At 40.6% G+C, this 25,957-nt stretch overlaps 4 protein-coding genes across 4 annotated transcripts; 1 reads left to right on the top strand and 3 right to left on the bottom strand.

Annotated features, from left to right (window-relative positions):
- Positions 1-8,506: 8,506 nt before the first annotated feature.
- On the bottom strand, positions 8,507-14,173 carry usp18 (ubiquitin specific peptidase 18). Its single transcript, XM_079235994.1, has 10 exons — positions 14,131-14,173; positions 12,859-12,955; positions 11,928-12,070; positions 11,773-11,852; positions 11,553-11,687; positions 10,701-10,796; positions 10,463-10,627; positions 10,255-10,386; positions 9,886-9,929; positions 8,507-8,998 (listed from the first exon to the last, which is right to left on the bottom strand). Exons 2-10 carry the CDS (start codon positions 12,951-12,953, stop codon positions 8,926-8,928), a joined length of 963 nt encoding a protein of 320 aa, XP_079092120.1. The 5' UTR covers positions 12,954-12,955; positions 14,131-14,173; the 3' UTR covers positions 8,507-8,925.
- Positions 14,174-15,249: 1,076 nt separating this feature from the next.
- Positions 15,250-17,132, bottom strand: pex26 (peroxisomal biogenesis factor 26). Its single transcript, XM_079235742.1, has 5 exons — positions 16,779-17,132; positions 16,533-16,673; positions 15,706-16,031; positions 15,472-15,612; positions 15,250-15,363 (listed from the first exon to the last, which is right to left on the bottom strand). Exons 1-5 carry the CDS (start codon positions 16,982-16,984, stop codon positions 15,257-15,259), a joined length of 921 nt encoding a protein of 306 aa, XP_079091868.1. The 5' UTR covers positions 16,985-17,132; the 3' UTR covers positions 15,250-15,256.
- A 122-nt stretch (positions 17,133-17,254) lies between these two features.
- On the top strand, positions 17,255-19,433 carry llph (LLP homolog, long-term synaptic facilitation factor). Its single transcript, XM_079236261.1, has 3 exons — positions 17,255-17,332; positions 18,183-18,375; positions 18,890-19,433. Exons 2-3 carry the CDS (start codon positions 18,195-18,197, stop codon positions 19,057-19,059), a joined length of 351 nt encoding a protein of 116 aa, XP_079092387.1. The 5' UTR covers positions 17,255-17,332; positions 18,183-18,194; the 3' UTR covers positions 19,060-19,433.
- A 298-nt stretch (positions 19,434-19,731) lies between these two features.
- hcls1 (hematopoietic cell-specific Lyn substrate 1) lies at positions 19,732-25,654 on the bottom strand. Its single transcript, XM_079236260.1, has 16 exons — positions 25,597-25,654; positions 24,826-24,909; positions 24,673-24,746; positions 23,724-23,847; positions 23,494-23,604; positions 23,005-23,059; positions 22,807-22,917; positions 22,614-22,724; positions 22,430-22,540; positions 22,300-22,355; positions 21,660-21,729; positions 21,415-21,563; positions 21,149-21,340; positions 20,349-20,508; positions 20,204-20,272; positions 19,732-20,120 (listed from the first exon to the last, which is right to left on the bottom strand). Exons 2-16 carry the CDS (start codon positions 24,907-24,909, stop codon positions 19,984-19,986), a joined length of 1,614 nt encoding a protein of 537 aa, XP_079092386.1. The 5' UTR covers positions 25,597-25,654; the 3' UTR covers positions 19,732-19,983.
- Between the last annotated feature and the right edge of the window lie 303 nt (positions 25,655-25,957).

The following is a 25,957-nucleotide window of genomic DNA, read 5'->3' as shown; positions in this document are numbered from 1 at the left end:
CGGAGAATAGACGCAGTTATCCAGACGACTACAGCAGTGGATTGTGCAGCGGATCAAAGAGGCAGGCCTGGGGCGCATTATATCAGATTTCATTTTCAGTTGAGGCCCTTCATTCATTTCTGACATTTACAGTTGGATCGGTGCGCCCCTTTTTCGAGGCCTCTTGGCTCTCCGTCTGCACTGAGGCCCCACCAGCCACTCTTGGAAAAACCCGGTGCATCTGACTTGCATTGCCTGGCTCCACTTGTGTGTTCTGTTTGGCCCGTGCCGCAGGAGGAGGAGAGCGGACCAATTACCAGCTGCCGCTCCGAGACCAATATGATGTCATCCTCCCGCTCCGCCATAACAGGCTGCAGATGAGAGGGGCCGGGCCTCTCAGCAGCCTTATTCACTTAACGAAAAGCAGGAAAGCATAAAAAAAAAGAAAAGAAAATGGTATTGAATGTCCCTCAACATTAACATTTTTCTTCATCTCAACTCACTTATTATCCATTAAAGTAGCCCATAATGCATCACAGCCTGTTAGGAGCGCAACAGACTGGAGATAAAGAAGATAAGAGCACCTTGTTTGAATAACACTGATAACAGCCCATGTGAAAACAGTGCGCTTTAAGGACTATGCAATTCACAGAGGTGAGGCGGAAGTGGGGTTTCAGAGACAGAGCCTTCTATGTGTTATCAACACGCCCCACCCGTAAGGAAAATCACCTGCGTGATATAGTCTGCTGTGCCCTTTTCGTTTGAAGCGACACTCCCTCGTTCTTTGGAAAGCCGCAATCAGCCAACTGTGACCTGATATATCAAAGGAGAGAGTTTAACAAGTACGCAGGCAGAAAAGACACTAAGATACACTCAGATACAGGCCCATGCACTCATTCACTCGAAAACACATGTATGCTTGCAAAACTCTGGAGACTACTTAAGTGCTATCCCAGAAGGCCTTGCATTTCCGAGGAAGTCTCGAAGCCACATCAGAGAAGCTGAAGGGGCCTGTGGGCTGCAACAGATCTACTCTCATTTCCCCACATACTCCATCTCCAACACCCAACAACCACACGCTACGTATAGACTCTGGAGAGCCGGAGCTGATAGCGGACCACAGCTCAGAGTATAAACAAATGGCAGCTTACGTGTTCCCCGCCGCGATTTTATCTGCATGAGAAAAAGAGTCAGGTCACACAATACCGTTGAGGAAAACGGTTTGTTGAAAACTGCCCAAAGTCATTCATGTGTGGAGACGGACGTTGTTTACAGGTAAAGAAAGCGGCAAGTTATGTGTGAAATGTGGAAATTGCAGAATTATTTACTGATGCTGTTCATACTAACAATATGCAGGAAGTCTTCCTGCATGTTGTTGTGATCTAGTTGGGTAATTAGGGAAATACAAACCGCAGAGGTAAGCATGTTTTTTAGCTGTGTATATATTCAGAAAGGACCGTTTTGGTCTGTGTGGGTTACATGACGATGAGAGCGGAGGAAGAGTTTTGATTGGAGGCTACAGCCTGAGGCTGTACTTAAGCACAAGGGTACTGTGAGCTAGCGTCATCATGCTAACATGCTCACACTAACCTGTCGATGTTGAGCAGGGATCATGTTTCCCATGTGAAGCGTCTTAATTAGCGTGTTAGCATGCTAACGGTTGCAAATTAGCTCTGAAAACAAAAAAACAGCTGAGACTGATTTAGCTTTGCAGGCATTCAGACATGAAACCAAAGAACTGGAGCAATTAAAATGTTATCCCAATGGTGAAAACAATAGCAACTCATCCTGAAGAAAATAATGAATGTCTGTACACAATTTAATGGAAACCCATGAGGTAGTTGTTGAGATATTTCAGTCGGAACCAAAGCGATGGATTGACCGACTAACCTTGAACATTGCTAAAAATACCTGTAGTCTTTGATCATTAAATCCCACTAATATATAAAAGAGTTTGGCCTGTGAAAGTGTCAACAATCAGCTAAAAGTACCTACGTTCCCCTCATCTCCAAGCCCTTCTCTCCCCCGTAGCCAAAGATGCATTATCAGGAATATCTGTTGGTTATTTGTTGTGGGAGAGGGAAAAGGCTTTGACATTAAATTCCACACTAAATCTTCACAAGCCGAGGTTCAGATACGACTCAGGGGAGGGTGGGGTAGCGGCGAGGTCAAGCGCTTCACCTCAGCATGAGGCGCTGGAAGAATTTACTTCATACCTTTACAAATGAAAAAGCTAGCAGTGTAATAATTTACGATTAATGATTGATAACAGAGGCTGTTTATTATCATCTGAGTGTGGAGGTTTAAGGCAATGTCCACAGCTGGGGATCTTCATGCCAACGGGTCAAAGCGGGACCTCCCAAAGTAATTTAAAGGGCTCTGCAGATGACGATGATAATACCAAACTGTCAAACTTTTGCTTTTTTTTTTTGCTTTAAGAATCCATCTCTCTCGCTTTTGAATAAATGGAAATAATGCTGGAAAATGTGCAGTGGAGATTGTCAGGTTTGAGGCGATACGGATGCAGCTTCCACCCAGACATCCGATCGGAGTGCCAGCAGAATGGAGGACGACTTGACTGTCTGTAAACATGATAAATGACTGCAGTCATCCCGTGGCCTATCATCCTCTCTCATGAGGGCTGACTCCTCTCTGTAAGGAGACCTCCACCATGTCAATTGGTCTTTGGGTCCACGCCATAGAGACTGTGTGAGCTATGCCCCGCATCACATTCCTCTGCCATCCAACCTCTGTCCTGCCTGGACTTTCCCACAGAACCCTAAACCCTGTGAATGAGAGTAGGCCTTTGTTTCAGGCATTTTTCATCCTGATCCCAGCAACTTCCCCATGGTGGAATGCAACAGGAATGCCAGAGCCAGCTACCTGGCATTAGAGAGTCTTTGTGCGGAAATAGGAGAGGCCGAAGGAGAGAGCAGGTCAAAGAGGTTTGACAATGGATAGCTCACTTCTCAAGGTGCCCAACCCATACTGCAGGTACTGCAGAGCGAGTGAACAGCAGAACCCGGGTAAAGTCGCCAAAACATGACACGGTGCAACAAGGAGAAGAGAAGAAGAAAAAAAACGACATATTTTGCCATGAGCTCTTCCGCTGTCAGGATTTTTCTCCTACTGTACAAATCATTAACTGGAGCACTGATGTAGCAACTGATTGGCATGCATGCACAAGCACAGCTGAAATGTGTGTCTGCAACAGTTAACAGGTTACGAGCTTATCACTGGCTGAGCGCTGGAAACGGTGAGGCAGCGGTTTGCCTCAAGGTGTAATTCCATTCATTCTTGTATAGTGAGAGACAAGAGGAGGAGGATTTTAATGTGAGGGATGCCATGTGAAGATTAGGGTTTATTATGATACTATCTGATGAGGTTTGATCCCAACAGGTCACAACAAGAGTTCATTTGACTGACTTTCAATTTTGATTCTGCGGAAGACGCGTAGCACTGCACGAGCCAAAACAATCATACATCACATGGTACATGTTGTGGAGGCGCACAAACACGGTGTTGTACATGTCAGAGCAGGAGCTTTGAGGCAGGACGCTCACACACTGCGAGGCAGACGGTTACCCGGTCCCCGTCAGTAAGACCATTTCACCTGTAACCCGAGCAGCCGGGCTTCCGAGACGACGGCTGATCTTCTCTGGATCCTGAGTCTGATGATAAGGAGCTGAGATAAGGCGCTAACTGAAGGGTAACGACAGAGCTATGAAGAACAAGGGTGAGGCGCCAGGTCATATATCCCTGCATGTCATGACCACAATTACCGAGGGGGGCCTCGGCTCACCTCCTGTGAGAACCGACATCTGTAACATGCCGCCGACTCCTCTCGGTTGGAAGTCCACTCCATAACAAATATAAATAACCAGAAATATAACTGAGATCGAATACGTATCATTAGCCACTAAATGGTACTGTCACTTTTGAGCCGACCAAAATGAAAGCGAACCGTCTGGTCCAAACCAAACCGGATTTCAACCGCACTTTTATTTTTCAGTTCACTTATAGCAGTTTGACTGTTCGACATCCCGTTTTTCCTTGAAAACTCAGCAGATGTTGTATTTATTATGCTCAGACTGCCAAGAATCTCGGGGAGGACAACTGAACACGTAAAGAGAGGCAAACGTTGTGTTGACCAGACTCCCCTTCTCCCACCAGAGAGGAGATTATATGAACTCACTGGGGAAAGATAAGGCTTCTTTCCTCGACACGGCCACTCATACTACAAATTCCAGTGAAATCACCGCAGTATATCACACACCGATGTATGTGTTAACACCTAAAGCTAAGAAACACCGCTACAACATAAACACAAGCAAACCTTGCCTGGCCTTTTTGAAATTAGAGGTGAGCGTCAGGTCACAAAACATTTGAATTATGCAGGATTTTATTTTCATCAAGAAATATGCAGATACATTCTCAGGCATTTGCTCCTTAATCTGATTTACCTTTTTTTATTTAATATATATATATATATATATATATATATATATATATATATATATATATATATATATATATATATATATATATATATATATTAGAGGAAATATTCAAGTTCTTGTTTGCTATACAAAAGGCAGATTTCACCATGGTCACTTGTCCTGGACTTTGGACACGGAAAGAGTGAAAGAGAATCATTTCCTATTTGAAATGTCTATATGTAGCCAAAGGATGGCCGTGTGTGCTCAGCTGGTTTGCCACCCTTGAGGGATGTAGAGATATGCTGTTAGATTAGGTTATATAGGATAAGAGCAGGCGAGCGGCAGTTAGAACGGGTCTGGGTTTGAACATTATGGGGGAAACATCTTCCCTCACACACCTCATAGGGGAGCATTCCTGCAATAAGCCAGACGAGACCAGCCACCATTCACAATCTCTTTCGTGAGCAGAAAAAAAAGGGGAACTGTGTCGAGACGTTGCATGAATGAATTGACTTCCTTTTTTTAAGGCCTTAAAAACTAAACCAGAAGCTGAATGAAATTTGCAGCTGCACTTCCCTACAAAGCCAAAATGCAACCAGAAGAACAGCTAATCTCGCATTCTGCTGCCGCAAACTGCATCATATTTTTGTTTGCCCAGTTATGGCATGCGTGCTCAAGGCCCTCTTGTGGTTGCGGTGATTCACACTTTCTCAAAACACCTTTTATTGCCTGTTTTATACTGCCTTTGACTGCCAACTGACTCCTCTCAGGGCCCACTAGCGATAACAGAGCTGAGACCCCCCATCAGCTACTCTGAGCCCACATTGACGGTTTGTTTGGCTAACAGCTAGCTAACGGATCTACCAGTGCATACACTGTCGCGGCTCTCGGGCAACTCGGCCGCTGCTGCAGGGGCAGACAGCTCAGTGAGTTTAATTGAGTTTTGGCTGAGACTGTATGACGTGTCTCATACGACAGCTTAGAGTCGTTTGTCTGTATTCGTCGCCACTTGTTTTTGTGTTTGAATGAAGTGTGTTTTATGACACCTTGCAGCCTTATGGTGTCTAGACGGGGGGTTTAGCCAATTGTGGGTTGTATTCATTAAATCACACTATACAGCAGGGGTCGTTGCAAACACACCTCGAGGGGATTTGCACTCTTTTGAGTTCAGTTCTGTTTTATCAAATGAAAAATGTATATAAATGTATGGAAGCCATACTGCTGCAAGGCCATAAAAAAGATAAAACAGGTCGGTATCGGGTTACAACATGAAAAGTTCATTGTTATAACGAGATGTTTTTCACTTTATAACAACTATATTTCCACATAATTTTGACATAGAAACATATAATACGATAACCTAGCATATAATTGATATAACAAGAAACTCATGTTTGAATAACTGTGTGCACAGAGCACAGATAAATTGAGGAATGTGGCTCATTTCCATGGTTTGATTTTTCATGCTTGGGTGGTGACATGTCATGAAGCGTTGGCGTTATAATAAGATACACAGGACATATACACATCCGTAATTATGCCATAAAAATGTATGATTTCCATGAAAACAGGGAGAAGAATTGCAGGAACTACAAAAAAAGAGTGGTAAACTAAAAGTATAAGGTAGTGTGTGAACGTTGACTTTATTAGAGATATAGTAGATGGACAGACACACATGATCTTATTCTTATACCATATGATCTGCCAGCTGCTTGCATGTCATGAAGATTATCCACATATAGAGGAAAGTATGTGCATTATTAGGAATATTTTGGGTTCCTGAATTACTAATAAAACTAGTCGACAGTCATGTTACTCTGTGAGGCTGTACAGAGACACAACCACGCTTTCAGCTGAAAGCTAATGTGAACAATGCTAACATGCTTGTATTAGGCAGCTATAATGTTCAACCTCTTAGTTAGCATGCTAACATTTTAATTACCAATTAGTACATGAAGGCTTTTATTTGACGAATGACATATTGGTGATTAATATCATCAAACAGACAAGAGTAGAGGCTGGAATACTTGCTGGCTGTCACTTGCAAAAAGAATTCAAGCACAAGCACTTATCTAAGCCAGGGAAATCTTCCACACAAAAAAGGGAACATTTTAGAGTTCTCAAATAGCCAAATTCCATTTTCTCCTCGATGCATCAGTGGTGTGCTCACCTAGTAACTGGTAAACACACATCAACAATGACGAAGAAGCATTAATGAATCTTGATATATTCTCCAAAGAAAACAGTTTAAGTGTTGCCACACTGCAAAGCCTGAGGAATATCATTAAAGCATATTTGCCCACTGGGACTATAGACGTTCACACCGTATATCTGCCTCGGCTTTCTGATTTATTGTGTCAATCACGATCACTGCTGGCAAAATGATGTGCCATAAAAATAGGGCATAAGGTGTCCTTGGCCGACCGGCTAACACCTGATCAAAATGAAGAGCTAAAAACTAAATAGCAGAAATTATGATCTGCCATAAAGTGTCTGAGTAACCGCATCCAGGGGCCAGAGCTCGCCTGCAAACAATAGAGACACGTGCCGGGGAAGAAACGAAGACGTCCAGACGTTGGGTCAGACTTTATTTGTGGGGCCCTGGCGTGTGCTGCCTGTGTCGTGCTGCTGTTGCATTGCTCGTGTCTGTGATCAAAGTCAGGGCGGTGCCGGACAGGTGCTCCTCTAACGTCTACCTGACACACGGCCATACAACATTAATTATTAATCAAAACCCTACAGAGAGAAGAATCAGTTCTTTGATGTTTCTTCCAAAATTGCAGTTGGCCTACTTCTTCACAATCAGTCTGGATAATGGGGATGCATAAACCAAATGTGCCTTTTATACAAATACTGAGTATATGAGGAGGCGGAAGGTAACTAATCCGCTTTATAACAAATAAAATATGATGCAGTTGATAGATTAACTACCCAACGGTATTTAAAATGCACTAGACTAGCATTAAAATGATGATCACACAGTAATAATGATATAATGAAGCATTTAGATCCTTTACACAAGTAAAAGTACAAATATCACAATGTAAGAATATTCTGTTATAAGTAAAAGTCCAGAATAAAAAAATATACTCAGGTGAAAGTACATCAGCTGTCATCAAAATGGACTTTAAGTATCGAAAGTAAAAGTACTCAACATGCACAATGGCCCCTTTCTGAGTGCAATCATAATTTATATGTCATATTACTGGAAATACTTCTGCAGTCTGCTGCTGTGCCACATTACGGATATTTGAAGGTTCTGCGGTGACAACGGCAGAGTGAACCAAAAATAATTAGGTTGCGGCCCAGAAAACCAAAACATTGAGCTGGAAGATGCTAAAGCGCTCCGTAGAACTGCAGAGTTAGTGTTATCAAAAAATAATGCTTGTAGCACTTTTAATGAAATAACCTGAGCACTTACTCCAGAATCAGAGATAACAATGCATTGTATTGCTTGTGAATCTATCCAAGCACCCACTGACCTCAGTATTTGCCATTATGTAAAATGCTTTTTCTCAGTATACGTCAACAGGCTTATTTATGTGAGCTTCAAAAGATCAGATGATATCTCAGTGCCACTCTGACTCAAATCTAGACACACAATAGAAGCATCCAGCCTGGTCTTCGGTGCGAATGTGGGAGGAATATACCCCCAATACAGAAAGCTCGGCCTGAGCCGCAAGGCAATGAGATGACTGAGCATGAGGCCTGCTGCCTGTGGCACCGTGCAGACATGTTCCATTCTGTCAGAGCTCTGCAGCACATAGGCACCATTTCACATGGTCCCCCGACTCTTGGCGAAGCGAGTGGGAACTTAAAGAGGCTCTGCTGACAGCCTGTTCCAAGCATTTGAGCACTGTGGCTTTGATGGCGACATTTAACCTCTTTTTACATAGAGCGAGGTTCTTATTGTGTGTGTGTGTGCGAGTTAGAGCGCATTCATTTTGAGCTCAGGTGTTTGGAGATGTGAGTAATAAACATGCGGGTGTCTCATTCCAAATAAGGTTCTGTATTTCCTATTAAAGGGTCTGCAAGGTTGTGTGAAAAAGCAACACATAAAATAAGAGATCTTTATTTTTTTGGCAGCCCAAATGAGAAAAAATGACTTCATTGTTCTTTATGGGTGACTCATATTATTATACACCAGTGTCAGGAAAATGAACACTGACTCCAATAGCAGGTATTTTCCCCCAAACAGTGAATACCTAAGCTAAGCATTCTTTTCAAACCACCCCCCCACTGAGTGTGTTCTCAGTGTGTGTGTGGTCTGAGGTTGGAAAACCCATCAGTGTGTTGAGCCTTCGTCGCCACCTGCTGGTGTTTGTCAGAAATGACTGTGCTGAAGTACAATCTGAATGAGCTCAGAAAAATCATTAATTATACAACCCATACATCCAATATAATCAAAAAAAATACAATAAAGTATGTCAAGCAAATCCATGTTTATATTCCTATAGATCAAATATTGCACCACAACCTCGGCTATAATTCATCTGCATCCATCCACTCAGCCAGAAAGTTCAGGCTGTCGTCCGTCCTCTTTCGAATCTCTTCTGAACATTAACATGTATGCTGTGCCCCTGTAAAAATAATGTAAAAAAGAAAAGAACAAAAATAAAGAATTAAACGGCTTGCCGACTGAAATGTACAAAACAAAGTTCTGCTTCTACGAGTTGGGGCAGAAAATGCGTAAAAGAAACACACGTTTCAGTGCAATAATCAATAACAAACAAACATTTGCTGAAAGACAAGACAACCTGACTTTTTAAACTCCGTTTATGAGTTTAAAAAGGCAAAAACATGACAAGACGTCTTTAATCTTCAATGAGGAACGGACAATAAGGCTTTGTCTAAAGATCTGAAGCCGTTTCCGCAAGTGGAAAAGATAAAAGCTGCATGATGGCAGCGGGAGTCACGCATGAGAGGTTTCAAATGTTATTAGTAAAAATCTTAAAACTCTGAAAGCAACTGGAGGACGGTTTAAGAAGGCAAAATGGAGGTCACTTTTTCTTGTTTTGTTGTTTTTTATGGAGGCAATCGTTGCTGTATTTCAAATGTTTTGAAAGTGAGACAATTGTATAGATGAGGCTGAACACAGAACTGGAATTGTTAATGTGAGAAGAAATATAAAGTCCTCTCTGTATTATGCTCAGAGTATGCGTTTACATATCTTCCTTCTTGCCAAGATTTGATGAGATCACTCTCAAATAATTTGACTAAATAAGAGTATGTTGTATAACTGCTGAACCGCAACAGAACCCTGAAGGCACTCCACGGTCACGTTAAGCCTCACACAGGGAGGAGGAAGAACTAGCCATCTATATTTTTAGCTAACATAGCTTAGCATAAAGACAGAGCCAGACTAGCCGTATAATGACAAGCTACGCTATCTGGTTGCAGCTTTGCAGAATAAACTAATAAAGAGCAATTAGCAAAGAGACATGAAAAATCTATGTTGAGCAATTACCTGTGACGTCCTCCATAGGTGCTCTGCACATCTTCCCAGGAGGCCTATGTTGGAAATCAGAGACCAAATTAATCACACATTTGCCAAAAAACTGTATTATAGTTACACAAAAACCCCTCGAAAACAAGTGGAGATTTAAAGGTATTTTTCCCTTTCCCTAATAGGAATTCCCTAATTGCAATCTGCAACCTCGCCACCAGATGTCGCCAGATCCTTCACAGTAGACCCTGAAGATATACCGTTGTTATGCTAAATCTACAATTGGGAGATTTCATGTTGAACTATACATTGGGATTTAACATGAAGTGTTGAAAAATATACTTTTACACAATATTTAACCAGTACAAGCCAGAAAGAGATTGGACGTACCTCTTGCACGTGGCTGTCATCGGCATAGTACCAGCGCTGGTTCTCTGTGTGACGAACGTAGGCAGTATAGTGACCACATGTTGCATATCCAGAGTGCACTACCACTGCATGCAACGTGTACTTCCAGTCATTCTGCAAGAACAGACAAAGTTGTGGACGACAAAAGATACAATGTGTAGATATAATTATTACCAGCATTTTTGCTTACCACCTGAGCAAAGTCTGACGAGAACGCTTCTTTGAGGGTCTCAGAGAAGTCAAAGGTTTCTGGAAAGGTAACCACGCTATCCAGTTTTTCTGTGAAACCACGGCGATTCCGAAACCTTTTCAGGTGCACGCACAAGATACAAGGCAGGGAGAGCAGTTTGAACGCCTGAGAAAGAAAAGAAAAGATGTTTCAATGTGGTGGTTCATACTTTCTGGGAAGCGTTTCGCTCAAAACTCACCTGTTTAGATGGAGTCTTCTTTTCACATTTTGGACAAAAGCAGCAATTTATGCCCCTGAGCTCCTGATGCTGAAAGAAGGAGGCCATGCAGTTCCCCTGAAAAGGTTGATGGAAAGAATACTTTAGGAATAAGTTTGACTTCAGGAAGGTTTACAGTAATAGTTTGACATTTTGAGAAACAAGTTTATTTGCTTTTTTTAACCAGAGTTAAAGATTGAGACCACTCTCACACCTTGACATTCAATGTGTAGTGGCAGTCAGTTAGCTTAGCTTAGCATCAAGACTGGAAACGGGGAAATAGCTAGCCTGGCTCTGTCCGCACGCCTAATGCTCCCTTATTAACAGATAATTAAGTTATAGGTTACATTCTGGGCTACTTCTTAGAAACTGCCCATGGCCAAGAAATAATCTAGTGTGTAGCCTCCCTACATGTACAAGTACTGGTAACAAAAACATTTAAATAAAAAAAAATCACCTACCAGCCCCTCAAAATCTCACAATTTAATGTGTTATATCTGTACAAAAACAGTGCAAAAATATTTGTGCAGTATGTGCGTGAAAAATTGTTAGTCTTTCACTTCTGTGATTGTATGAATGTAATAAGACATAACATTTTGATTAGTGTGCATAAGAGATGCTAGAAAGTGGATTTTGTTTCCTGTGCACAGAGCCAGGCGATGAGTTTCCCTCTGTTTCCAGTCCTTATGCTATGCTAAGCTAAGCTAACCTAGTTCATAGTTTACGTGCGGACACGAGAGTAGTGTTGATCTTTTATCCAATTATACAATGATATGTTTCTAAAAATGTTATAATATGTCTTAAAAACAATGTAAAGAAAAAAAGGAACGGCACCAGGGAGTCGTGATCTTCCTTTACGTGCAGAGACAGGCTGAGCATGTAGCTGGTCAGAGTCTGGACGGAGCTACACTCTAAACACTCCAGGTACGTCTCCAAGGAAATCTTGTACAGATCCTGGATTTCAAGAGCCTGGCGGAGAAAACAAATACAAGCACATTATGGATGACGCACATACAGGTGGAGAAATAACGCATATTCATGATTGAAGACCAACCAGAGGTTTGTTATCCATCTGCTGTTGCATGAAGTTCAAGATAAAGAGGAACACCTCATCGGCATCATGCTGCGTATAAACTGCAAAACATACAAGAAGTTGTGAGATTAAACCACATCAGTATTAAACATTGTGCAAATTAGTTTTTTCCTTACGTCGAATGCAGTTCTTATCCAGACAGTGGAGGAAGTCAAGGTGAGGAGCCTGGGGAGGGCGGTCGCTACTCATGGCCGCGAGAACCCTCTTCAGCTGCAGGGGGACGTTACGGTCGCCCGCTCCAACGCCAGCTGTGTCCCACCTGGTGGTGCAATTCATAAACTTTTTTTTTTTAGCACCTGAGAAAAGCCGCCTTGGATCCAGATTGACACCCCGTGCAATCCCCTCTTTACTTTCTCAAGGTTGCGGCCATTTTATTCAATTATTACCAACAGCAATTTTCACTAGAATTTAATGAATTAAGGGAATATCTGGAGATCTTGCTTGAACACTATGAATACAGTATATAGTTGATGTGTTCAGACTTATTTTTTTTGGTTTATTACATGGATTTCATTGTTAAACACTTGTTAAGTCTGTATATATATCGCAAAGTATTACGAGATAAGAGATAAGATAACATAATCCTTTATTAGTCCCGCAGTGGGGAAAGACAGGTAAAGTGCACAGAAGAGACAACTAGTAAAATAAAATATTAAAAATATTAAAAAGTAAAATATTTAAAAAACACTAATAGAAACACAAAATAATCAACAATATCCGTATTATATATATACAGACAGAATACAAAAGTATTTAAAATGTATTTATATTGCACCAGTTGAAGTGGTTAAAGTGACCACAGTGCATTCTTTGGTGTGTTTTCCAGTTTAAATAATTGTTGTTTTGTATAATACACTTATTTACTTAGTAACTTGACCAAAAAATAGTAGCAAACTATCAAATGTGTTCAAACTTAAGTGAAAGTGATCCTTTTAGATGTAATAAACCCTTTAATCATGTGTCTCTCGTGCATAGTCCCTCACAGTGATGAAGCTATTAAGGTTTTTAAAGTCAGGTTCATACGAATATGCAACTTCATTTTCTTACTTGGCTAGTATTTCTCCCACTTCCCAGGTAGCCGAGAAAGTCTGCAGTAAAGTGTTCACACAGCAGGACAGACTGTAGTTGGAGAGGCCTCTCATTCCTGTGACAGACCATCAGAAATGTTAAAATAATCCTGTTTGTCAAAACTCGAACCAAACCCGTTACCCACGGCCCACCTACCGTAGGCCCCGAGTGCCATGTGTGAAAATAAAATAAAAATGTAGCAGTAAAGTCCTGACGCTAAAGGTAAATATAGCTGCACAGAACACCTACCTCACTTACATATTGAATTCAAATAAACAAATCAGTCATTTGATAGAAGACAGAGTGAGAAAGACGTGTTTGGTTTGTTGACTTAAGGCCCAATGTACAGGAGATGTTTATCTTACACAGATCCAAGGTCAGTATTTTGTTTTCTATGTCATCGCTGCACACGTGAGGGATTTATTGGTTGTGAAGAGAAAAATAATTGTGTGAGATGCAATAATACTATAAAATTCACCGAAGAAACCACACACACTGTAAGTTACAGCATTGTTACAGGTTGTGGTGCGGCCCACGGAGATCTTAATTTAGCCATAATGTTTTAACAGCTGACTGTGGGTCTGCAAGATCTACAGTGCAGAAATCGTAAAGGGCCTGGAGACCCTCAGAGATTCCCAAAGGAGCTCCAGAGAGTAAAAACGTTTTTTTTCATACCCTGAATATTTTAACTTTTCCTCCCTTTAAAACCAGCCTGCTGTGGTCGACTCAGGTTGCCTGAGGGACAGGTGCAAAAAAATTAAAACGGTACCAGTTGCACAGAAAGTTTCCAGCATTTAGGGCTGCATCACGTTTACTCCACTGGAGGGGCACCCTAGTGACGGTACTTCGTTATGTTTTCTCCACTGGAAAGGCTCCTAGAGGGTATTTTATTATGTTTTCTCCACTGGAAAGGCACCTAGAGGGTACTTTATTATGTTTATGCCCCCTAGAGAGCGTTTTGCTGTGTTTCTTTTGACCATCATTCAGTCTAATTACAGGGTGGCACTAGTGCAATATGAAACATTCGAACCTGAAATACTAAGTTACAGTTTTATGTTAATTCCTTTTCCATCTTAATTACATACTGTACAGAAGCAAATCTATTACAGACACCAATTCCATGCAGTCCAATACAACTATAGCCTCATAAACAGTAATACACTGTACATTGCAGAGCTATTGTATTACAGGGTACGATTGGTAACATTTACATCATATGTATCAATAAATAAACATCAGTGGTCCACTTACCAAAGTAGAGGTTCTCCACATCAAAACTTTGGAGATAAGAGCGTAACCGTTGATACATCCGCACAGACTTCACCTCACACGGTGAGTTAAGTTTACCTGAAGGTCTGGAGTGTGCAGGACTGCAGGGGGACTCTGGTAAAAGGTGTCAAACGTTTCGTTTTACAGCATTGGTCTGTCATCTCAGAGTAAACTCACCGTCACATCTACAGCTTGAGGTTCACTTTCGTTTTTGGAGTTTTCGTCTCTTTGACGTAATCGAAACCTAAAAGTTGACATGCGCACTGCGCAGACAGTGAAATGTGAACCGACAACACAAAAGTAATCTAAACTAAGGACTAATTTGATGTCATTATTATATGGTGATACTTTATCTCACGTTGTGTCACCAATAACACTCGTGTTTAACGGCTATTTCATTGTTTTGTCATAAAAAGTGTGTTCAATTTAATTTCTGTAATCTCAAAAGTTTTCTTCATGTTCATTTACAATTGTTTATGAAGAGAAACCTGATGAAAGTTCAAATACGTTTCTTTACTTTTTCGTTTTTAGCCTTTATAACATGTAATAATGATATATACTTGCCAGATTTTGAAAGTTACATTTCTCCTGAAAAAAGGAGCAAAAATAATTTTGCTAAAAGGACATTTTCTGACATATTTATTGAAAAAAATGACAAAAAGGACCAGGCCGACTTTCATAATTACAGATGTAAAAGGGTTCAAACTAACTGTTATGTCCGCATGACTGGTGCAGTATCTAAGCTAGACACAAATAATATATTTTTAAAGCCTTTTATATATTTGTGTTTAATGTTTAATAACTATGTGTATGTGCTGCTGATGTTTTGCCAAGCCCAGTACACTCAAATACAAATATTTGTATTATAATGATGAAAAGGGAGTTGTATCAGGATGATGGACGTGCCACTTGAAGGAACTGAACATATTTCTGACTCAGAAAACAGTAAATACTGCTGAAAATGTATTTATTCTGAGTAAAGATAAGTCATTTTTGATTGATGTTTGATGAAATTTGAAAAAATGACTAAACCACATTCTCTTACCAACACAAAAAAAGTTAAAATCAATCAAAATGATGCACGAAACATATTGTGATTTTTAGTCCTTTATAGTCTCTGAGTGAGAGCCTGATAGTACGGCGCAAACATGGCAGTCCACATCTGTCTGAGCAGTTGAAGAAGTTTGGAAATCCACATGAATGAAGATGGAAGAGCTGCAGGGAAGAACAGGAAGAAATGCACAGATTTATGTCCAATAAAAAGTTGAATACTTCAACAAAGCCTTGTGATGAAACTGAGCTACAAAGAAGACGTAATCCAACCTGGATCCATGCGTAAAAAAAGCATGTAGAGCAGAACGGCAGCCAGAAAGACTCTCCGCAGAGGGAATGAGCCAGAGCCGGTCGCCAACACGTTTCTGTACAGAAACCTGAGCATGGCTTGAAGTTTACGGATTACAGATCCTGTACAACACAAACACAATCAGAACATCTGCAATCATTGTTTGTACTTATATGAATTAGTATAATGCATGTCATGAGGACTGAGCGGAAGACCTCGAGTTGAGACAGGCTGTGCAGTGATCTCAGAATTTGGACTGATGCCGGGATTGAGAGGCGGTTCTTTATTCTGTTGCTCTTTTTCTTCTACAACATCCAGTGCCGTCTGCCGCTGTTCTTCTGTGAACGCAGCGCTTCCAACCTCACCGACGATGAGCTCCACAGCCTCATCTCTGTGTCCAAGAGGCACGAGGACATGCAGCAGGTACAGCTCTGCCACCGTCCTGAACCCCGTTGCTCTGCTGTTGGATGGGCAGTGTAACCAAACTCTGGCGGCCTCCTGCATCGAGGCTGGTTCTCCCACCTTGGAGTAAAGAAGTATGCTGCCACGAGAAAGACATTATTTTGAATGAAAATGAAAAGATCAGTCAGTCAATTGACCGAAATCTTTGTTTCAGTTATTTATTAAGCAAAAATGCCAAATATTCTCTGACTTCAGCTTCTCAAATGTTGTTGGATACATTTAGAAATATGAAGACGCTACCTAAAATAAATTATAATGGACATTTTCCTTACCATGCTGGTAAAACAATTATTGTGGATAATAATCTGCATATTATGCAACACTATATGGCCAAAAGTAAGTGGGCACCTCTAAGCCAAACTTTACTTTTTTGTTCTTTGCCACTTGTTTTTTTTATTCCAATTAAATTATATTATTGGTTTAAAAAAAATACTCATGAGAAAGGGAAAACAAATCCAAATGTCATCTTGTTTTTAAATAAAAAATTATATAAAACAGAGAAAATTTGCCACACCTCACATTTAATAAGTTAATGTTCTATATTATTAATTAATTGACTAAAAGCTTCAGCTCTACTCACCACATCTGCATTATTTTAGCAGGTATTTTCTCCTGGTGCTCGTACTGCTGAAGGACCCAGGAGGAGACACCATGCCACTGATTCAGCTCAGCCAATGCTTGAATCCCTAAGATGCAGAAGCCAGCCTTAAAATCTCCACATCTGGAGAGACAAAACACATAAAGCACACACACACAACGTGACATTACCACCCAGGCAGTCAGACAGGGAGCATGCAACTGATTCAGGGTGCATTTAGACTTCCACCTGCTGTCCTCTTGCTCCATGTTGGCGAGGCTCTCCAGGCCGCTGTCGCATGTTTCAAAAGCTGCCCGGAAGTCTTTGAGGACCATCATTTGCTCTGCAGCGGTGTCCAGCATGCTGAACATCTGCGTTAAAGAAGAAGTTGACTGCGGGCTGCAGACTGTGCCGAAGCTGCGAGCAGGAGCCAGGCTGTTTGAACAGTTGCTCATGACTATAAATACAAAATAAAAAATAAACTATTTTACAGCGCTAAAAGCTTTTCTCAGCTTAGTTTATACCCAGGTGTCAAATAAACCTGTTTTGGAGGTTTTATGTGTCCATAATCCTCTCCTCAGCGTGTTATTTACATTCCATAATCCTTCGACCTTCCGGGTTTGAAATCATCAGCCAATCAGAAGCTAGGATCTTCAGACCCACGGAAGCAGCCAATCATGTGGCTGCTTCTTTAAACACGCGTCATCGTTTTTTCTTCTTCTCTTACTTGTAAACACGTGCAAGCAGCGGCGAGTGTGTTCGCTTGTCTACGGAGGACATTTAAGCAGCTACACTAGATTTATGTAAGTCACTGCTCACTGTGAACATGTGGAACAATACTATTACACTTTATTTAGTTAACGTGCGGTATTAAGTAGCTTTGAAGTGAATACTTGCGCTGATATAGCTAACAAGCTAACTGCTAGCTAACGTTTATAGCCGTAGCTATTAACTAATATATAGCTAGTTCGTCATGTAACGTAACTACCACGAGTTAGCGTCAATGTATAATGCTAGCTTTATTATTCTGGTTGATATATAAACAAGTATCTTATAAATAAGATCTTCCGTCGTGTGAATTGTGTGCATAGACCCTCTCAGGTTTATTAAAGGCCAAAGTCGAAGCTGTTTTTATGTTAAAACAGCTCCATGAAGCAATAACTTACCCTGCTCTCCTGGATGTGGAGCTGTGAACAGATAACCGTGTCCCTTCTCACGTTGAATACCATCCATCACTATTATCTGACTATAAATGTGAGCTGTATCTATGATGCCATTACTCTAAAACTGGAAATGTTTTTAAAGTGTTCACTATTATATTGAAATGTCTAATATGTCCTTGATCAAGACAATTAACTCCTTGGGCGCTTCTCAGCTGGACTCCTTGGGCGCTTCTCAGGAGCCCACTGTTTCAAAAGAAAATACTTAGGATGGGTAAAATGCAGAGAATACAGTTTAAGTTATAAAACTGTTCTGAAGTTGAAACATCATGTCTTCATGTTTGTTGAGTGTTGTGCCTCCAGTGAATGTGTGTCCTTGGTTTTGGCATCTAATGCAATGTGGGCCTCAGAGAGCTGCTTCCTGTCTGGAGAAAGAATTGGAAAATAATGTGTAAGCCATACTGATGTTTTTTTCCCTTGTTTTCCCCCCCAGATTGTCCTTAAAATGGCAAAAAGCCTCCGGAGCAAATGGAAGAGGAAGATGCGTGCAGAGAAGAGGAAGAAAGTTGCTCCAAAGGAGCTGGCTCGTCTGAAACATGCTCTGAGTCTGGAAAAGAAAGGAGAAGCTGTCATTATGACTGACATTCAGGAGATCGCCACTGTGGTGACGGCTGACCAGATCAAGGGTGAGTGAGAGATTGTGCACAACATGGTCCACAGGGAATCAACAGCTGATATAGTTTGTTTTTTTTCTACTAAAAGTTAATTTTTAACTGGTTTCTGTAGATTTGTGTTTCAGGCACAGATTGTCAAATTAGGCTAGTGCAGTGGTTCTCAAACTTTATTTGTCCCGCCACACTTAGGAGGAAGAAAAATGTTCATTCCTCACCGCCCCAACAAAATTGCAACAAAATGGTCCATGCTGAATTTTTATTGAAATAGCTTTTTGTGACTCCATCTTTCCTTTCTCAAATAATAGAATAAAGACAATGTAATCACTTTCAAGAAAACCAGATTGCAGTTTGAGAACCACTGGGCTAGTGTTTGGTATTAACCTGGGTTGCTGGAGAACCTGACACAAAATTTTGAAAGACAATTATATTCATCATACACACGGACATTACTTTTTTTCTTCTGTTGGTGCGTTTGCTTTTGGGAAACGTGTTTATTCATCATCAATCTTTGTCTTTCGTGTCACAGATGCAAAGATGGAGATGGAAAGCAAGCGCAACAAGAAAACCCTGTTGAACGAAAATGGTCAGTACCCCGTCTGGATGAATCAACGGCAGGCCAAGAAACTGAAAGGCAAACGGATGACAAAGAAAGGCAGCCAGGGCAAGAAGAAGAACAAGAAGGGTATCGCCTGGTGAACCAGAGGAAACCAAAAGACCGTTGCTTTGCCTTTTAAAGACTTTTGACGGAGGAAAAGCAAATCATTTCATGCATTCTCTTGTACGTGACAACTGTGGAATTTCTGCTGTTGGATCTCATTTTGTTCAGTGGATTACAAGATTCCTGCTCGTGCATCAGAGTCTGTTATAAAATAAGTCGGTGCAGGAAAATGTTTGTTCTCATGGAACATCAGCTTAATTTTTGTGTTCGAGCAAGTTTTAGGAAACTGAGATTTGTGCAAAATATCCTTTAGCTCATCTTACTACATCATAGCAAGGCAGGTGATTGTCATATATTCTCTATTACGATGTACGTTTTTTAATACTCTGATGATAAAAAAATAATTTCCAGATCTATGGCTGGTTTCCTTTACTATTATTGTATAATGACTTGGCGACATGGTTAAAATGTATATTATTGGTGCACCCTTGAGGCGTTGGGGTCGAGACTAACATTTTTCGGGTTTTGTCGCATGTCATTCCTCATTTTCGCTCCTCTGTTGTAATTCTCAGATTCTACAAATTAATTGGAATATTATGCCCATATCTGTGCAATGTGTGAATAGCCCTGAAGTTAACTAAATTGTCACTGATGAGAAGTTGACCAATTAAAGTTGTTGTAATACAAACAAGACAAAGCAGTTTGCATGTATAATATTTTATTCAATCCAGTCGGTTTATTGCAGATAAAAGATTTAACTCTTTGCCACTAATACAGTCACATGCTCATTGCCACAGACCCTATGTGAGATACTACACAGTACAACTAAACACCGGCCAATCGGAAGCCATTTTGGCACATTTTCTATGATTTATTCTATAAATACAGTGCTAAAATGAATTTCCTCTGCTGAACAACCTGAGAAACATGATAGTTTTAAGTGAAGCTTAAAAGCCCGCCACTCACTGCATCAGCTCAACATAAGCACACGGGAAAAGACCAACGCGTCCGTGACAATGTCCCTTCCACCAGCCCTCGTCAATCATCTCTATGTTGGTGATGACGTCATTCGGGCTGAAGGAGATCTCATCGTCAGCCTCTGTGGGGTTGGAAAGGATTAGTCCTCACAAATGTTGAGGGATGATTATTAAATGTCAAAAAATTGAATAAAAGGTGTCATACCTCCTTCGTAGTCATAGATTGCTACGGCCTGCGTGCCATTCGACAGGTCTTCATAGTTGTTATCGTCGGCTGTGAAATAAAACGCTCAAATGAGTGAGAGTTTCACGTTGCAGAAGGTTTGACACTTTACTGACAGCTGACAGACCTGTCGGCGGAGGAGGAGCCGGTTCCACAAGGTCCTCGTACTCTGCTTCATCCTCCTCCTCCTCAGGTGCCGACCTGTTGGGCAGCTGAGGAGGACCTGGGGCGGGGAAATCTTCTGAGTGCGGAGGCAGAGCCGGGGGCTCGTCGTAGTCCGGTTCCTCCTGGAAACATCACACAACATCTTTGATCTGGTGATCTGAAATGACCTAAGACATTTTCAGTGGAAGACCTAGACACAGTTTCATGTGTTGCCATTCGAGCCAAGACAGAAAAAGCCAGTCATTGCTCAAATTAAAAAAATACATTAATCCAGTATTTTATATTTGCATACAAAATAACACGTTAATACACACTATACTTTAATATAAATACTCCCTGTGCAGCTGAAAATAGTCCATAACAGATATACACATTTTCTCCAGTTTGAGTATAAAGCTGTTCTAGGAAGTTACTGAGCTTTTATTTTTTTATGATCTCACTTTATTTTTGTGACCTAATTTCTCATTTACTTTTCTTTCACACTCATACTGAAAGAAAACTGACTCAAATATTACAATTTGGCTGGATGACCTTCCATTTAGAAAACAATTATTCTGCTTCAAAACAAATGAAAGATAAACAGGGAATTGGTTGTGTGATGGGGAGAGATGATCTATACTTATTTCTCTGTTTGTTTTGTTCTTATTTCTGTTTCTATGTTTTCAGATACTGGTTGACTGTCATGGATCTGTCGACAAAAAGAAAAATATAGAATATTGCCAGCCTTATTAAGATTTAAATGGATACATGAATGTGTCTTACCTCTGGTTCAGATTCTTGTTCAGGTTCAGGTTCAGGTTCAGATTCTGGTTCTGGCTCAGGTATTTCTTGTATCTCTGGCATGTGGTGGTGGATTTCAGGTGCCGGCATTTCCCACTCCGCATCTGGGGCCTCGTCTGCAGCCTCATCTGGGGCCACATCTGGAACACATTCCTCCTCTCTCCTGCTCTCCTCCTGCAGGAAACACCAAATCATTGCCGTGCACGTTGACCGGCACTTAATATTCGGACCTCTTGGCGTGTTACTACCTCTTGTCTGCGTTGGGCCACCTCTCGCTCTCTGCTCTCTCTGGCTTGTCTCCTCGCTCTCTCTTCTTCCACTTTCTTCTGGTTCTCTTCACCGGAAGCTTTGGCCATGTTCTCAAAACGGGCCTTCAGTTTTCCTGCACCTGCGCTTGCTGCATAATTCAGAGAAATGGTGATGAACACAGAGCATCAGCGACGACCTCCGCCCGGAGGAACACCTCAGGCTTTACGAGACAAAATGGACTTACAGGCCTCGACTGGTTGAGTCTTTTTATATGCAGAGGAAGGGGAGTCCATGTCAGAGAAGCCTGCTGCACTCTAAGAGCAACGGAGAGGAAGATGTACTTGTTTCAAAAGGTCAAGGTCAGCAATTACCATCGTTCACTCTTTTAATACTGACTGAATGATTAGTTAACTAGTCAAACGGTTCATACAAATACTGTATATGGGCCATGATACATCTTTATCTTTAGCCCTAAATTGATAAGCTAACACACGTTCATCTCTGGTACCAAACATAAACTTGACCACAAACCTTTGCCGAGCCACATAAACCACTCACCATACTTGGCCTCAACAATGGGGGTATTTTACATTATATTCATTCATGTTTTAACGTATAAATATTTTTTTTCATACATCCAAGCGAGATATATATCTTGAGTTTAATGTCACCAGTTAGAAGTTACTAAAAGAAGGAAACCTGGAAAAAATAGGATAAAAACTCAAATAAAAAAAGAAATCAACAGCCAAAAGGCGTGATATAAAAACCTATTAAAATAAATATAAAAAGGCCTACGGGGTATTTTTTATGGTTTCATTAAATTTCACATAATAAACTCTACCAAACCTTTTTTTTTAATGAATAATTGCAGCTGTAATTCTGACCTTATCCATGCGGTCGGCCTGGACTCCATAACGACCTCCGAAACCTGCAGAGTAATCTAAACAGAGATCAACCTGATCAGTCAGATGTCTGTAAGTATATTTTAAGACGTACACGCGTGTGTCTCCTCACCTTTCTGAGACTGGTGTTTCTCCGTCTCGCTCTTATAATCATAGCCCAAAGCAGCTTTATCCACTTTCTCCTTCTCAACACCAAACTTCCCTCCGAAACCCTTTGAATAATCTGCACGTGAAAAGAATTAAGTTTAGTCGAATGAAAACGAGAATAAACGGCGATTGCTACAATTTAAACGTACCTTTTTGTGACTGGTGCTTCTCTGTTTCTCCTTTGTAGTCGTACCCCAAAGCCGCCTTGTCCACCTTCTCCGTCTCCACCCCGTACTTCCCTCCAAATCCCTTAGAGTAGTCTGGTGGAAATGAAGATGCTGAATAAAGCAAACGTCAAGCAAATAGTGTGAAAACTTGACAACTGCTACAACTTGAACGTACCTTTTTGTGACTGGTGCTTCTCCGTTTCTTCTTTGTAGTCGTACCCCAAAGCCGCCTTGTCCACTTTTTCTTTCTCCACGCCGTACTTTCCTCCGAAGCCCTTTGAGTGATCTAAACACACGTGGATGAGAAGATAGATTATGTTGAGCAGCACCGTTCAGAAAAAGGAAAATATTGTCCTGCAACTGGACGGCTTACCTTTCTGAGACGCATGTTGCTGCACCTCTCCTTTGTATTCAAAGCCCATGGCGGACTGCGCAGATACACAGAGATGGAAAAGGTGTTTTTAAAAAGACTGCTTTTGAATTATAATTTGTCTCTGATGTTTCAATTAAATAGTTCAAATTACTTTTCCTCAGTTTCCCTTATTGCAAGTCTATCTTCAATTGACCACTTCCACTGGACTATGATGGACTTTAAAACTAGTAAACACTTAGAAACACTTAATATCACTTTAATTACTTCAACTGGTGCAATATAAATACATTTTAAATACATTTGTATTATGTCTGTATATATAATACTGCTATTGTAGATTCTTTACTGTTTTATTACTGTTTTACTGTTTATTATATAACTTGTTTTTTTTATTTTATTTTACCATCTGTCTCTTGCTGCTGTAATCCTGCAATTAAGGACGAATAAAGGATTATTTTATTTTATCTTATCTTATTTCATGATGCTCACTTTGTCTACGCGGTCTTTCTGAACGCCAAATTTCCCGCCGAACCCTTGTGCTCCGTCTTTCTGGGAGGAGTGCTGCTCCACCTGCGCCACGTAGTCGTTCCCCAAAGCCACCTGCAGAGAAGACATGCGTTCACGAACAGATTCAGCTCACAGTTTTCATATGAGATTATAGAAATAATCCAGCAGTAAAGAAGAGGACTTTAAACCCGTATTTTGAGTATCTCGTATACCTTGTCCATTCGGTCTCTTTCAACTCCGAACTTCCCTCCATACCCGTACGACGCTTTGGGAGTCTGTTCCCTCTGCTTGCCCTGCGCGTGCTCCACCGCGACTTTGTTACGGAGGTCTGCAACACTGGAAGGTCATGCAGGGGTCAAACACACGGACACAGAGATACACAGTGCATACAATGATAGTAACCTGTGCTATTTGAAACTATGAAGTCATTCAGGAACACATAACATACACATGCATTCATATAACACAATCTGTACACAAGGAACCAGAAACCAACAGTAAAAGATTAAAATAAAATAAAAAGTGTGAACAATTCTGATATAAAAACATAAAAGTTATAAACGCAACACTAGAAGCACAAGAAAATAAGAAGGCCAACAATAGATAAATTACTTATTTATAGATGTGTTGTGAGATTTCCCTCCAGTGGTGTTTATCCTTTCTATTTGTGAGCAATGCAGTTGTAAATGTTGTAAATATATTAATAGATGACAGAAGGTTTAACGTAGTTGTTAAAGTTAATAAGTTGGTAATGAATTGATTTTGGTGCAGGTACCCTTCAGTGTCTTCCTGAAGAACCTAATAACTATAAATGAGTTATAAATGAAGTGTCCTGCTGGAGGATGAATCTCGGCTGAAGGGATTCTTCACAACTTACATCATGACTTCACTCACATTTATTACAAGTGTTTGTTGACTTTTTAGGAAGTTTGAGCTAAATCTGATCAATCTCCAGTCCTATTCTGACATCCAGCACCAAGGTGTCATCATATATTACCCATATTAGGAGAGGCTTGCTGCCTGACAGCTTGTGCTCTCTGCTCTCACTTCCTCTTCCTGTTGCCACACAGCAACTAGTCTGACCTGCATTTCTCGCTCTGCATCATCTCAAGATTGGAACCGTTCGATTCCAGATTGACACAGAAATTGTGCGTCTCTCACCTGATGTGCTCTTTTCTCCCCGAACCCTCGACGGTCTTCGCTCCCCACCTCTGCTCCTGCTCCGATATGTCGTTCTGAAACACAACGTCAGAGATTGGTTTGATTGACATGTTTTGAACACAGTATTATACATCTCCAGGAAGTAGACAGTACCTCAAAGTCAGGGTCTGTCTCCCAGTCGTCCCCCTCTGCAGACACCTTCATGCTCACATTGTGGCCCACAGCTGACTTCCACATCTGGGGAAGTAAAACACACTGAAGACAGTATATATATATATATATATATATATATATATATATATATATATATATATATATATATATATATATATATATATATATATATATATACACACCGTTATGTATCTAATGCACTGGCAGCCTATTGCCTATTTATGACCAAACCACAAGCTCTGACCACCATTTGCTGAAGTCTCAAAAAGGAAGTTATTTTCAACATGAAGCTTCATTTCCTCAAAATGAAACGCACATCAGTACTTCATGTTGCACAAACACACTAAAATACGTATGAAAGCATCACGACAAATTACTTTTAAAAAGATAAATATTTCCTGTGGAGCCTTAAATCCTTTAACACACTAAAAATAACATTAGTTCTTGAGGGAGAGACATATTCATCTAATTCATGTTAGATTAGGGCTTTTTGTAGCATATTTTACTGTCATAATTAGTAGTTGTTAAGTAGTTGTAGTATAAGTTACATGGACATAATGTTGGACATACAGGTACATACATGTATATATTCTGCCTAACGTTATTCCACTTTTGAAGTCATCCATTTTCATCCATATGGAAGTATTCTGACTAAATCTACTTCCTCAATGAACTTTAAAGGTGAATAAAATAAATGTAAATGCATTCATGCTCGTCAGACTTCGTTTGAAGAAAGAAAAGAAACACTACCTTCCGGCCGTGAGGTTGATGTGTCCGCGTGCAGGTGGATGTTACACCAACAAAGCGATCTCGAGGTTCTTCACGCAAGTTGTGACAGTTGTGACGCGCTACACGTGAACGCGGATCTCGCGTACGTGAACGCGCGTTGGATGTAAATAATAATGCAGACGTCGTCCATTTTTTATTGTACTTTAATTAATAATACTAACACGGCTTTGGAATTTTAGTATAACATATGTATATGTAGTATCATTTTATTTAAATAAATAAACAAGTAAGAAATGCTGCATTCAAATGCGCTCGGAACTCCGAGGATTAACAAGCAGATAAATTGTGATAAGAGTAAATGTGGAGTTTTATGATTGCAATT

Source organism: Taurulus bubalis (genome assembly GCF_910589615.1).
Source record: "Taurulus bubalis genome assembly, chromosome: 20".
Taxonomy (NCBI): domain Eukaryota; kingdom Metazoa; phylum Chordata; class Actinopteri; order Perciformes; family Cottidae; genus Taurulus; species Taurulus bubalis.
This window is presented reverse-complemented; position numbering and strand designations above follow the sequence as displayed.